Raw genomic sequence first — 14,959 nt, 5'->3', positions numbered from 1 at the left:
AAAAAATGTTGCAATAGATTATTTTCTGGTTAGTTTGGTTAAATAGATTTAAAACTTATTGATACAGAATATTGATTTGTATACAACGAACTTTATTTAATTCATCAAGAAATTAAAGCAAGCTCTTCATTTATTTACACAAAGATACACATCTCTTGGTGTATATAAAGATATTTATTACCTCTGTGTATATACAGATATCTATTTTCTCTGTGTATATACAGATAGTCATCCCCTCTGTGTGTATAAAGATAGTCACTTCCTCTGTGTATATACACACTTTCAGGTGCATGTACAGTGATACATACACCTCCCTGAGCATGCATCCAGCGTCCTCTGGTCTAAACTTAGGTTTGAACGTGGAAAAAGCAACATGAGTGCCGGTGTGGACGAGATCAAGCGTTTCACTGCTCGCTAGTAAGCCAATTAAGCTTCCATTTATGGTTATTTCGACTTTCAATTGGCTCACGACCCACCAGCAATGGAAGCTTTTGTCACTGCTGGTAACTGTTTTCTGATTGTGTTTGCGAGTTTTTTTTTCACTTCACTGTATCCTTAATTGATATATTTGACACAAACAAAATCGTAAATTATTTAAATATATGTTGCTATTTTACAATGAGGAATTCGTCTTTGTTAGATCACAAAGGAAACAGAGAAATTCACTTGATTTAGCGACTTAGCGAGGATGGCTCTTTACTCTTCGTTAAGTACACAATGCCTTCGCTAATCTGCCAAATAATGCTTTAGGAAAAAATATAACGGATAACACAGTAGATAGTTGCATGGATGTAATCAGCTGATTATTCTGTGATGTGTCTTGGTATGTCCGGGCACTGCACGGGATGTTTGGGCACTACAAGCGATGTCTGGACACTACATGGTATGTTTGGGCACTACAAGGGATATTAAGGCACTACGTGGGATGTTAGGGCACTACGAGGGATGTTAGGGCACTATAAGGGATGGTAGGGCACTATAAGGGATGTTAGGGCACTAAAAGGGATGTTAGGGCACTACAAGGTACCTTTGGGGACTGCAAGGGATGTTAGGGCACTATAAGGGATGCTAGGGCACTACAAGGGATGTTAGGGCACTACAAAGGATGTTAGGGCACTACAAGGGATGTTAGGGCACTACAAGGGATGTTAGGGCATTACAAAGTACCTTTGGGGACTGCAAAGGATGTTAGGACCCTATAAGGGATGTTAGGGCACTACAAGGGATGTTAGGGCACTACAAGGTACCTTTGGGGACTGCAAGGCATGTTAGGGCACTTTAAGAGATGTTAGGGCACTACAAGGGATGTTAGGGCACTACAAGGGATGTTAGGGCATTACAAGGTACCTTTGGGGACTGCAAGGGATGTTAGGGCACTATAAGAGATGTTAGGGCACTACAAGGTATCTTTGGGGACTGCAAGGGATGCTAGGGCACTATAAGGGATGTTTGGGTACTGCAAGGAATGTTTGGGCCCTACAGGGGATGTTTGGGCACTACAAGGTATGTTAGGGCACTACAACGGATGTCTGGGCACTACAAGGAATGTTAGAGGCACCTACAAGGGACGTATGGGCACTACAATGGATGTTAGGGCACTACAACGGATGCTAGGGCACTTCAAGAGATGTTAGAGACTACAAGGAATGTTAGGGCACTACAAGGAATCTTAGAGCACTACGAGGAATCTTAGGGCACTACAAGGAATCTCAGGGCACTACAAAGAATCTTAGGACGCTACAAGGAATCTTAGGGCACTATAAAGAATCTTAGAGCACTACAAGGAATCTTAGGACGCTACAAGGAATCTCAGGGCACTACAAAGAATCTTAGGACGCTACAAGGAATCTTAGGGCGCTACAAGGAATCTTAGGACGCTACAAGGAATCTTAGGACGCTACAAGGAATCTTAGGGCGCTACAAGAAATCTTAGAGCACTACAAGGAATCTTAGAGCACTACAAGGAATCTTAGGACGCTACAAGGAATCTTAGGGCACTACAAAGAATCTTAGAGCACTACAAAGAATCTTAGGGCACTACAAGGAATCTTAGAGCACTACAAGGAATCTTAGGACGCTACAAGGAATCTTAGGGCACTACAAGGAATCTTAGAGCACTACAAGGGATGATTGGGATGTATGGGTTCTACAAGGCGAATTTGGGCCCTAAACTGAATGCTTGTGCACTACAAGGGATGTTTGACCACTATTCCGAACATCTGGGCACTTCCGTCAGTATCTGGGCACTTCCTATACTGAGTGCCTTGGCGAGGTATTGAGTCTTGGCGCGCTGCAGTGAATGTCGTGGCACTGCACTGAACTTCGGAGCACTGCACTGAATGTACGGGCACTGCATTGAGTTTCACGGCACTGCATTGAGTGTGTAGGCATGTCAATAAAGTAAATGCTTTGAGTATTTCCATAAATGTTTGCACACTTCAAGACTAAGTTTTGTCGCTTCAGTAAATGGCTGGTCGGTTCAGTAAATGGCTGGTCAATTCAATAAATGTCTGGTCGCTTCAGTATATAAATGTCTGGCCGTTTCAATAAATGCTTGGCCACTGGTATTTCATTATAACTCCTTTTTCGACTTGGTTTATTTCGCCCAGAGACTTTATGGTCGTGTTAAGGACAACGTAGATAATACACAAGATTACTACATGTACAGTATCTGAAGGACCTGTTCTTCTGCCCAACTGAAATCAATAATGGCTATAGAACCTTTCCCGTTGTCAGAGGTTCAATGTACTCGCATCACTTCCTAAAGTTCTAAGAGGTGCAGTGTACTCTGAATAAAACCTTGTGATCCTGGAATGTTCATTGTACTCCGATTATGGCAGATACGAATTATGTTGTATGAAGCTTCTGTTGATGACATGTTATGACATTATAGAAGCCGACCACTATGTGGGAGAATAGTCATCAATGAAGGTTCCATATCCCATACCATTATGAATATCGTCTTACTGATGGGACACATAGAAACAATACTATGACTGGAATAATACAAAAATAACCCGCACATGGGAGAAAGAAACTTATAACGACGATTCGGTCCGACTTGGACCATTTACTAAGTCTCAGTATGACTAGTATATGGTCCAAGTCGGACCATATACTCGTCGCTGGTTACTTGTGTATCCTGATAGACTCTGTGTTCTCACATCTTCCACTTAACAGTCCTTAGTGCTTCAGGATCCCTTGGGTCATCTTCCCCTTAGCTATTCCAAAACTTTACGCTAAGTCCCTTTGTTATTTTCCCCCTCACCCCGATCCTAAGAGGTTCGGGGCGCCCTCAGCATCTTCCTCGTTAAGACCCTCGGAGGTTTACCGAAATAAGTCATTCTCTAAAATTCTAAGAATTACTGTGCTTGTTCGAGCTTCTCCCTAAAAAAATATGAGAAATTTATACGGGTCGTAATTTTTCTCTCTCTCCATTTTGCGTTGTTCGTTAACTCCACCTAAATTAATTATTTGAGCGACCTCGAGTAAACTTGTGGAATAAAATCGGCGAGTTTAGAGAAAGTAAAGTTGCCAGTGCCAGCGGAGGTAGAGCAACAAGAATAGTATAATAAGCAAATATATTTGTTTCATTTCCCTTGAATTTCAAGTCGTAACCATAAGTTTCGAAGTTAAAAAAAATATATATAATACTTTATGGAAACATTATTGGAACCAAGCTCGTTTCACAATGAAAAATAAGCCACTTTCCAGTTGTGGTACTTAGGGAAAGACCCGCACGTAACCATGACGGGAGATTGCTTATTAGAGAAAGTTTATGTTTTATAAATTTCGCATATTTTTTAATTTGTGTTTGTTTATGTCGGCAGAGGCTCGGGCCAACATCCTGGGAAAGGAGACCATGTACGTGCAGAAGGGGAGTACCGTCAGCCTCGAGTGTGTCATCAAGGAGGAGCTGGTCATCCCTGGTGAGTTATCTCTGTGATGTGTATACATTAGTATGTCTTCAAGGAGCTGGTCATGCCTGGTGAGTTTCCCTGTGTTGTGTGTGTACCAGTGTAACATATAGGACCTGGTCATGCCTGGTGAGTATCCCTGTGCTGTGTGTGTACCAATATATCTAGGAGCTGGTCATGCCTGGTGAGTATCCCTGTGTTTGTGTGCATCTAGGAGCTGGTCATGCCTGGTGAGTATCCCTTTTTGTGTGTGTACCAATGTATCATCTAGGGGCTGGTCATGCCTGGTGAGTATCCCTGTGCTGTGTGTGTACCAATATATCTAGGAGCTGTTCATGCCTGGTGAGTATCCCTGTGTTTGTGTTCATGTGCCTTCAAGGAGCTGGTCATCCTTGAGATGTCCCTCTTGAGTGCATACTAGTGTCACTGAAATAGACCTGGTCAACGTTGTGCTGTGTGTATTTAATTGAGTTATCAAATAGGAGCTGCTGGTCCTTCCTGGCGAGCTGTGTGTGTCGTGTTGTGATGTGTGCCGATGTTCGGTTGCGTTTAGTAGTGTCTAGTAGTGTTAACTGGCATTTTGGGTTATTCAGTGGTGTTTGTTGGTATGTGGTAGTATTTAGTGGTGTGTGTGTTGGCATATGGCAGTATTTAGTGGTGTGTGTTGGTATGTGGTAGTATTTAGTGGTGTGTGTGGGCATGTTGTAGTATACAGTGGCATGTGGTAGAGTCTAGTGGAATGTGGAAACTTCAGTTACCGGAGGACACTGGTCAGGAAAGGTGTGTCCTGAGCTGTATGGTTTAAACGGGGCAACGTTGATGGTGATACAGTTTGTTAACATGACTGATTCAATAATCGTTGGAGAACTTGCTGTATATACTTCAATGCCACAAGCGACTCTTCTTTCTCCCGCTTATATGCATATAAGAGATTTTGCAAAGGCGTTTGACAAATGCAATCATGGGGTGACTCCGTACAAAATGAGGGCCATAGACATTACTGGGAAAGTAGGCAGATGGATTTTCGGGTTCTTAACACACCCACAACAACAAAAAAGTAGTTATCGGAGCAAAATCCAGCATTAGCGAGGTAAAAAAAGCTCAGTTCCGGAAGGCACTATGCTGGCACCTCTTCTGTTTCTTATCCTTATAGCAGACATATAAAAACACCGGGCACAGTTTTTTATCATTTGTAGTTGACACTAAAATAAGCACGAGTCACTTCGGGACAAGATACTGAAAAATTACAGGAAGATATAAGCAGTGTTTTCCAGTGGGCAATGGAGAACAACATGACGATAAGTGGTGATAAGTTCCAGCTGCTTAGATACGGAAAGAATGAAGAACGCAAATTGAATACTGTATACAGAATCACCACCGCATTGTCTGGCGGTGTGTGGTGGTTGTTAGTGTCTAGTAGCGTGTTGCCGATGCTAGTGTAGATGCGTGAGAGTCTCTAGTGGCGTAAAGGGATGTTTGGTGGCGTTTGCTCGCGTTGTGTGGGATAGCGTGTGATTGTGCGTTATGGCGTGGGCTTGTGCATGATAACGTGTGTTTGTACGTGATGGCGTGTGACAATGTCTGGTGGCGTGTGGTAAATGTTATTGTCCTGTGTCTTTACACGAGAAAGGTCCACATAATCGTGAAGAAATATAACCTGTTCAACAGTGATCAAAATTAAAATGATGATTTAGACACAAGATTATATACTGAGACACTGGTCTTAGTAACCGAGCCGGCTTGCTGATTCTAGTGGCTAATCTCTTACCATAGTGGCTAATCTTTTACTAAAGTGGCTAATCTTTTACTACAGTGGCTAATCTCTTACTACAGTGGCTAATCTCGTACCACAGTGGCTAATCTCGTACCACAGTGGCTAATCTCTTACCACAGTGATTAATCTATTACTACAGTGGCTAATCTTTTAATATAGTGGCTAATCTCTTGTTATAGTGGCTAATCTCTTACCACAGTGGCTAATCTCTTGCCACAGTGGCTAATCTCTCACTATATTGATTAATCTCTTACCACAGTGGATAATCTCTCACTACATTGATTAATCTCTTACCACAGTGGCTAATCTCTTACTATTGCAACATCTTAGTTTCATATTGCAGTATTATTTAAATCCCAGGGTTTTCCTTGGTTTACACACTTAAAGGTTTGCAACATTATGCAGTGTAGTCTTCATGTGATTGTTGTTTACAGGAGTCTACAGTGTAATGCAGTAGTCTGGCCACGTTACCGAGCTTGATTAGTTTAAATATTAATTTGTATTTGTATACACATTCGGATGTGCATCTTAGACCTGTGTTTTTTTTGTGTGTGTGTGTGTAGCCCCTTCCCTCCATCCCTACTTTTGAAATAGTTCGTTCACCAGTGTATTCCAATAATGTTCAGACACTTAAGAATTCTCAAAATGAACCAAAGACTAAAGCGCACTGTTTTGGTGCGCTTATATTGATGAAGATAGAGATTGATATGGGTCACATGATACAACTGATTGAGGCCTACTTGATATTATTGGCATACCTTAGAGAAAGCCGCTGGTTATACTCGCTGCAAAGTAAACAGTTGCGGTAGGTGTAAGGAAACTTACCCAACGTTCCACCTGTGTCGGGGATCCATTACGGACCATCGATATGTGCGTTGAAGACGTTCGATTAAGGCCCTCCACTTGTCTTTCTGTTATACACAAATCTTCCACTGTAATTCACTTCTGCTCTACTGTCTCTAAGTGGATGCTGTCCCCTGAGAAGCTACCACGAAGATCTTTTTAAATAGATTCTTGTGTTTATGTACAGGACTGGTGTTGTGGTACCAGGATGACAGGCTGGTGGACCGCGACTCAGGCAGGGTCGAAGTTGTGACCAATATCGGAAACGTCACAACCAGTACCCTGAAGGTAGCCGGGGCAGCACTCCATGACTCGGGAAACTATTCCTGCTGGCCTTCTGCAGGGCGCCCAGACAGCGTCATCGTCCATGTCATACAAGGTAGATATAAAGTTGTGACGTATTACTGTTATGGTAAGAAGGCCAGGAACCTTTCAGAGTCAGAATTTTTGTTGTCTCAGTAGTGTCCGGCTAACCTCGTTGCATAACTGTGTGTACGTTAACCGCTGATGCTGTTACTCAAGGTACGAACGTGTGTGCGTACGTACGTTCGTACGTATGCATGCATACGTATGTGCGCTCGTACATACGCAGTTTTGTTTTCGTTTTGCCTTCCTTAATTTTTGGCAGTAAGATGATTCTTATATTTGTGTAGAGCACTGAAATAATGAAGGGTTATTCAACACAAGAATTGATACCCTCTTAGTTAAGCGGAACAAATATTCGACCTATGCAGCTGACTTGGTCTGCCAGAGGAAGAGCACTCTGCTTGTAGGTTAATTATTCTGTACTAGTAAAAGGTAGATGCAATTCTTTCTACAGGCGATCCACCGGCGGCCATGCATCACGGTAACTCTGCTAGCTGGGTGCGCACTTCCATGCTGGAACCAGCAGCCTCTCTCATCCTGTTGCTGCTGCTGACGTGACGCTGACTCGTCAGCATCTCATGGAGGCGGTTACGTATAGCCTTCACTCTCGTCACTGCTGCTGCTGGTACTATTGACGTGATGCTGAATTGTCAGCACCGTGTAGAGGCGGCCAGGCCACAGCCTTCACTTCCACCGCTGCCTATGACCATCCTTGTCTCACTCACCTTCAGTTGTTGTACGTGTTGATGAATCAGCGGTGTCTGCCCTATGTGTATTATTTACCTCTATATATATATACCGATATACTTTTCTTTCTAAACAGTAAGAAGTAAGATTTACTACCATGAGTGATAAATATTCGTTAAATCAGATTATAGCCAAAATGTTTTGTTATTATTATAAATATCTGCACATATTTCGCGCTTTAGAAAGCTGATTAAAAATTTTTACTTAACACCCAAATTTCCTCGAACATTTGTGGCAGGTGTTTAAGAGCGGGAACAGAGGTTTCCTGGCAGACACACCAGCGCTTAAAAACTTTCTGGTCAAACAGTTCTTTAATATGTGCAACATTTCTAAAGATGCATTAATTAAGCAGAAAATATTTCAGTGATGTGTGTTTATTGGGCGGTGTTGTTGTTGCTGTTCTTCTTGCAAAATCTTCATCATTTAACGTATGACTTCTTAAATGATAGTTACAAACGCTAGCAAAGCCTCCGAAAGCAGTTCATACATTCACAAGTAGTACTGCTCATACGGTGAATGTTAGTCACTGATGTTAACTGCCAGAGATGACTGACCCATCAGCTGGACACTGTTGACGGTGTGGGTAGCAGTGATGCCAGACACAAGTCTGTCACGGGAAAACTCAATCTTTCGTTTAGATCAAAACAATATCAAATATTTATTCTTTACTTCAATCAGTATTAACATCTACCAATTAATTTTAATGCACTTTTATAATAATTGTTGAGTATAAGCCACGTAATCGTGATGAGAACACTTATAAACAAACCCATAAACTGGCAATAAGAGAATTAGTATTTCTCTTATTCGCTTCTAGATGATGATTAAAATTGACCAAAATATTGTTCAGTTTTCATTTACATTAGAGTGGGTTAGTTGTGAAAAAAAAATCAATTTATTTTGACGAATAATCTGCTACTGACTTGCTCAGCTTCACGGTACACATTTATTTATATACCTTGACCAAGACTGGTGGTGAGAGGCGGCTAGCAGGTATCTTCAGCATCCCGACAGTAAAGCAAAATAAATTTTAATTTGACACTCGAAAACTCATTATAAAATCCCTTGTCACCTGAAAAGTGTGTGTGTTTGTGTCTGCTAATCCGATTCATTGCGTCTTTGTATATTTTTCTGACTAACAAATAGGTGTAATGTCACTGGTTGTTGGATATTAGGTACAGATTTTTAAAGGGGGGGTGGACCATTTAAGCTCAACGGTAATGCTGTGAAAATTAAATATATGGTGATGAAGAATGTAGTTAGATGTCATGAATATTTCATTAAAAATACCTGCAAAATGTACATTCTGTGCAATGAGATGTGAATTTTGTATTATATTTTCATGATATGTTTGCAAAATAGCTGTTTGCAGTTGACATATAAGAGGAGATAACATGTGGATCTCCATTACATTATGATTTTTGTATTACCTAAGAGGCATGCATTTTAGTAACCTCAAACATATGAGACGTAACTGGCTTGGATACATAAGCCATGGCAGCTTGTCTGAATGTAAAAGACATTATGGCTGACCCGGACACAAATGACATTAGGTCTGTCCTCGATAAAAAAATCATTATAGCTGCCCTATTAGATCAGACCTATTCACAAGCGATTATGCCTTGTCTGGACAGAAAAGACATGACTTACCTGGACACAAGACTATGAACACACAGGACTCAGTGAGACAAAGAAAGACAAGCACAATCAACATATATTTTAGGAGACATTTCGTCACTAGTGGATCATAACACAGAGAATCAACTGTCACAGACGAGTTGATCTAGACTTCATACGAAGTGAGAAGGGCTCGATAGAGAGTAGAACCTGCGTAGCATGAGAGAGAGTAAACGTTCTGCACTGCTCCTTCCTTTTGGCGAGAATTCTGGAGATGATAAAGCTCTGAATTTTGAATACGGTAGAAAATGAAATCGTTTAGATTTTCAGGCGCCTACGTCTACGAGCATCACTCATTTTGACGAGTAGTTCTGCTCACTCCTTCATGATGTGACCCTGCGTGCAATGATGGACACATGCGTCGCTCACATCACGGCTGCAGGCATGTCTAACACGTTGGTCATCGATCCTGGCTGTATCATCAGTCCAGACCTCGCGTCCCAGCAAGGGATCTTAATAAAGACTGGCACTGGCTTCTACTGTGCTGGCTGATTTTTGTTTAACCAGGTCCTTGATGGTCGCTAAGGAACTGGTTGCTACTTCCATATGGCTGCCTGTATTCGCTTGAGAAATATTGCTGGCCACACTACTGAAGCAACAGACTAAGTGGAAGTTCTCTAATGCTTGATGTCACTGCTATGCTTAATGATAAAGACAGTATGACTTCTACAGAGATGTAGTTTGGCAGGAACTGTAGGTTTTCGAAAACGCCTCCGATATACTCGCTTTCCATCCAAATGGATTGGAGTGAATAAAGGCATCCTTACTCTAATGTAGTCTGTTTCTGTTGCCACCTTTTAGTAGAACATTAGGAAATGTAGTTGTCAGTATCTCTGTCTGTCTGTCTGTCTGTCTGTCTGTCTGTCTGTCTTTCTCTCTCTCTCTCTCTCTCTCTCTCTCTCTCTCTCTCTCTCTCTCTCTCTCTCTCTCTCTCTCTCTCTCTCTCTAACGTGAATTTAATGGTCGGATCGATATTGTTGATGGTGCTGAAGACGTCCAGTATATTGTGTTGGTGAGGGTGACCAGTATGTCGTCAACATTGTATTTGGTGTAGCAGGAATAATGTAGATGAACTCGAGACACTAAATATTGAATGATATAAACCTTGGTAAATGAGGCCAACAAATTGGTTCAAAAAGACACGCTAGCAAACACTTGGACTTATTTATTAGAAAACGTTTCTGTCCTAGGACCAAAACGTTTTCTAATAAACATGTTCTAGAGTTTTCTCACGCGTCTTTTTAAATCACTCCGTATAGAGGTTCGTCAACACAGACTAATAGTGTAGCCCATGGCCATCTCAAAAGATCATTTTTACCATATCTGAAGCAGTTGTAATTCGGGCAAAGCTCCACAAAGTTCACAAAATCTTGGCCGAGTACTAAAAAAGTCCAATGTGTTCCTGACTGAGCTGCAGAGAATGGCTAGTATGGTCAGCATGTTTGTGAAGAATGTAACATCAAAATTGGCAAGGTTTATATTCTTGACGTCCTTACCTTTGACAATTGTTTGAAGTGTGTCTGGGTTCCTGTTAGATTTTGTTGGGTACTGCCAGTGTCTAATGTGATGTTTGTAATAGGGATGTTGGACTTGTGGGGTTGAGGCAGCCCATAAAGCCTGGCTAGCCGAGGATTGCTGGATGAGTGATGTTAATCAATCTTGCCCTATTCAGATTTTAGGTATATTCTACATGCCGTGGTAATAACGTGCTCACTTCTATACACTAATGTTCCTCAATGGATTTATAAAGTAATACTTCCAAAGAGACAATAGATCTCTATGCATTCTTCTGTGTTGTGGATTACTACTCCGACCTTAGGTCAGCTGTGGTTACGACAGTATTATTGTTTCTGGCAAGGTTCCTGAGAGCAGGGAAGAAATGACTAAAATTAAGTGATAATTGGATTCAGTGTGGCTGAATTTAATCTTTCTAGAACTAGAAAATCCCCTAAACAGTGATTTCTGACGATAGTATTACGATTGTTTGAATTTATATACCCTTCCTTGCTAGCCGCAAGAAGTTCTACATAGGAAAAACAATGCGGACCACAGACCACAATGTATCTACACGTATTCCTGCAACCTTGGCATGATTGTGTGTCTAACCTCGTACCACACAGGAGCTGAGCCGAGTGATTTGCTTACACAATACACATCAGTACCTGAAAGTGTCAATGATTTCAATTTTAAACAGTATCACACAAAACTCAGAGAGCTCTAGCACCTGCAGAATTCTATACAAAATGATCCTGCATGATGAAAACACTACAAACAGGTGTAGATGCGTAAGACTGGAGTATTGCAATAAGCCTACTAACCAAGGTTAGGTAGATCTTACAACATAGAACCCTTCTCACTAACCATACGGCCCCGTCAACTTGACTCCGACAAGAGATATCAGTGTTTTTGGGCTGTACCAGACCTCTCTGCTATACATTCTGTTTTAGCCGTCTCTATATTAGGAATGAGATATCCACTAGTAGCAAAACCGTCTCATTAAAAAAATATACTGATGTGCATGTGTCTAATTCCCATAATACATGGGCCAGTATTTGCACAAACGAGTCAGCACTAATAACAGGCGTAAATATATCCCACAACTAAATTATTCTTCAGTACAAGGCTACTTTTACAGAATTTATTTTATGTAAATATTTACTTGTGTGAGCTTACATGCCTTTTTGTGTGTAATACAGGTACACACAAACACGTGTATGTATTACTATATGCTCCAGGAAGAAACTGAGTTTTCCCTGATGTACGTTTATGCTCTTCTCTGAGGCTGTGGGTCCTTAGTTCTAAACACACAGATACCACCTCAAGAGCTTTTAGTAACTCCACACTACCTCCTAATCTCCAGTCTCCGGATTCTCTCCATAATATTCTTACCCCACATTGTTTACCAACACGTCATCTCCACTGCCTCCAGCCTTCTTGCTTCAAACATTCAAAACCCATTCTTCACACCCATACTACAGTGTTGGTATTACTATACTCTGGTACTTTTTTTATTTTGCCTCCAGGGAAAAAGTTCTCTCTCTTCACAGTGCTTCAGAGAATCACTTTTATTCTGTCTTCCCATTATTTCCAAGGTTCACCTCTCTTAAAACCATCTGCCGTCTTGTCTTCTCCTAAATATATATTTGGGAGAAGACAAAACTGATGTATATCCGAACTCATTTACTTCCTCCATTCTCCCTCCTTCCAATCTAATATCCAATCTCTCATTGTCCTTTTTCTATACTCTTATCACCTTGCTTCTTCCTATGTTTACTTTTAATTTACTTCTTTCATATATCATTCCAAATTCATTTGCGATCCCTTGCAATTTTCCTTCTGAATCCCCTCATACAACCATGTCATCGGCAAAAAATAACCGACAATTCCCAGTCCATATAACATTCATTGTCTCTCAGTCCAACATCTTTTCATAAAATCTTAGCTTTCACTTGATAGTGATAGTGACATTGCACATCACTGTTTAAGGCCCACTTATAGGGAAATCTCTCTTTCTCTCTCTCTCTCTCTCTCTCTCTCTCTCTCTCTCTCTCTCTCTCTCTCTCTCTCTCTCTCTCTCTCTCTCTCTCTTCCCTGCATACCTTAATCTGCGTCTCGCTGTCCACATGAACGCTCTTTACTGCTTTAAGTAATCTGTCATATATTCCATATATTTTGCAAATTCTGCAAATTGCACCCCTATCCACACTGTCATAGGCTTTTAATAAATTCATAAATGCAATGAAAAGGCCCTTACACTTAGATGCTTCAATGTAGATACGGTCTATACATCTACCATTCCTAAAGCTTCATTGTACCTCAACTATCTGTGTTACATATATTTTTTTTCAATAATTATTCTACCTTAGATTTTACCCAGTATACACAAAAGGCTTATTTCCCTGTAATTCTTACACCCTCTCTAATTCCCACCTTTTCCCTTATATTAAGGAACTATGTTTGTTCTCTGGTAATCCCTATGTACCTTCACCCCCTTCTATGCATACAATGAATAAATACATCATTCACTAAAATTGTATCTCCACCTGCTTTTAACATTTCTGTTTTAATCCCATTTATCCAATTTGCTCTTCTCTCAATATGTGCACTGCCTCACGAACCTCCCTCATTCACATCTGGGTGTTCCTCACTCCTAAAAGATATTTACCACAATATTCATTAGACAGCTGATTCCATCACACACAAATTACACAAACTACAAACGAAAAATCACAAAATTAGCTCTGATTGCCACTACGCCTGTTTATGTCTCACAGGGACAAGAGAAATCAAACACTATTTCATAATTAAACTTTAAGAAGTGCACTAATCCTGATTCAAAACGCCAGAATCAGATTTGGAATAACATAGTACAGTAAAACTACTTGCACAAGTTGGAGTTTGGTTCCAGTCACTTGCTTCCTGAACTGACGTCCCACTCACTCTCTTCCTGCCTTGAAACACTATACTCACTTCCACACCTGAGGGGGCGCACTCTCCCTATATAAACAAGTTCCCATTTCACTTTTTTTGCATCTGCTGAAGAGGACTCCAATTGGGGTAGAAACATATACGTCACTTTACTTTCCGTTTTTCTGTCTCTGTGTGGGTTTTATATATATATATATATATATATATATATATATATATATATATATATATATATATATATATATATATATATATATATATATATATATATATATATATATATATATATATATATATAAACTTTTAAATGGTGTGGGATATATTTTTAATGTACTGTCTTCAAAATGATTATCAATTATATGAATATTTTCAAATAAAGACTGAATGTACGTCAGTATTTTATTTAAGCCTTTAGTAACAACCGTTATACTCCTGGATATTTGTTGCTTTGCTCCCAGTTCTTGTTGGTTTAGTTAAAACTGGTATTAGCAAGCAATTGTATACATGTTAAGGAAGAGGGCTTTGAGGGGCGTTGCCCCTCAGAACCCTCTCCAGATATACTCCAGGTATGAGGGGACCTCAGCTTGAACGAGGTTAATATTGAAGCTTCCACAAAGTATTAGATATTTGTTAAAAGACTTGATTACTTAAACTGCAATTGGAGTCTTTGATTATTATTATTACCATAACTAAGCGCTTAACCCAATGAAGTCATTAAAGTTTTTATTACAAACTTGGCAAAGAAATATTCACCATGTTCATCCCTGGTACATGTACATTTTCAGCATATTAATATTAGTAGATAACAGTACTTCCTTCCATTAGACCAGGCATGTAGTTATGAATGACTGCGTACCCAGGTAAGGTAAAGATGTCATTCGTATCATGTTTAAGCCAGATTTCATTAAGAATGGTAAGGGATCATCATGGATCTAATGTTCTAACTGAATACTGACATATGCTAAGCATTTCTGAGAACAAACTAATGCTTGTTTGGCTGTGTAGTAGACAGCTGTTCCACAGAAATACTGATGATCACTGCGCTACGACAGGAGATTTAAATCGGGTTCATTATCAAAATTCATGAACTAAGAAGCAGGATATGTAAAAGAACGAGGTAGAGATATTAACAATTAAACGATAGTTATGTTATAAGACGTGGAGAGAGATACAGTATAATGTAATTAGCCGGCTTAACTATTATCAA

At 40.2% G+C, this 14,959-nt stretch overlaps 1 protein-coding gene across 1 annotated transcript in view; it reads left to right on the top strand.

Annotated features, from left to right (window-relative positions):
* The window catches only part of LOC128689023 (uncharacterized), a 91,086-nt gene extending 83,489 nt beyond the window's left edge, over positions 1-7,597 (top strand). The window contains exons 4-6 of the mRNA XM_070087394.1: positions 3,831-3,929; positions 6,722-6,913; positions 7,355-7,597. Coding sequence (XP_069943495.1) covers positions 3,831-3,929; positions 6,722-6,913; positions 7,355-7,458 — 395 coding nt within the window. The 3' untranslated portion in view covers positions 7,459-7,597. The remainder of the gene's footprint in view (positions 1-3,830; positions 3,930-6,721; positions 6,914-7,354) is intronic.
* The last annotated feature ends 7,362 nt before the right edge of the window (positions 7,598-14,959 follow it).

Source organism: Cherax quadricarinatus, chromosome 21 (genome assembly GCF_038502225.1).
Source record: "Cherax quadricarinatus isolate ZL_2023a chromosome 21, ASM3850222v1, whole genome shotgun sequence".
NCBI classification, from domain to species: domain Eukaryota; kingdom Metazoa; phylum Arthropoda; class Malacostraca; order Decapoda; family Parastacidae; genus Cherax; species Cherax quadricarinatus.
Note: the sequence above shows the minus strand (reverse complement) of the source record. Positions and strands in the feature narration are given on the sequence as shown.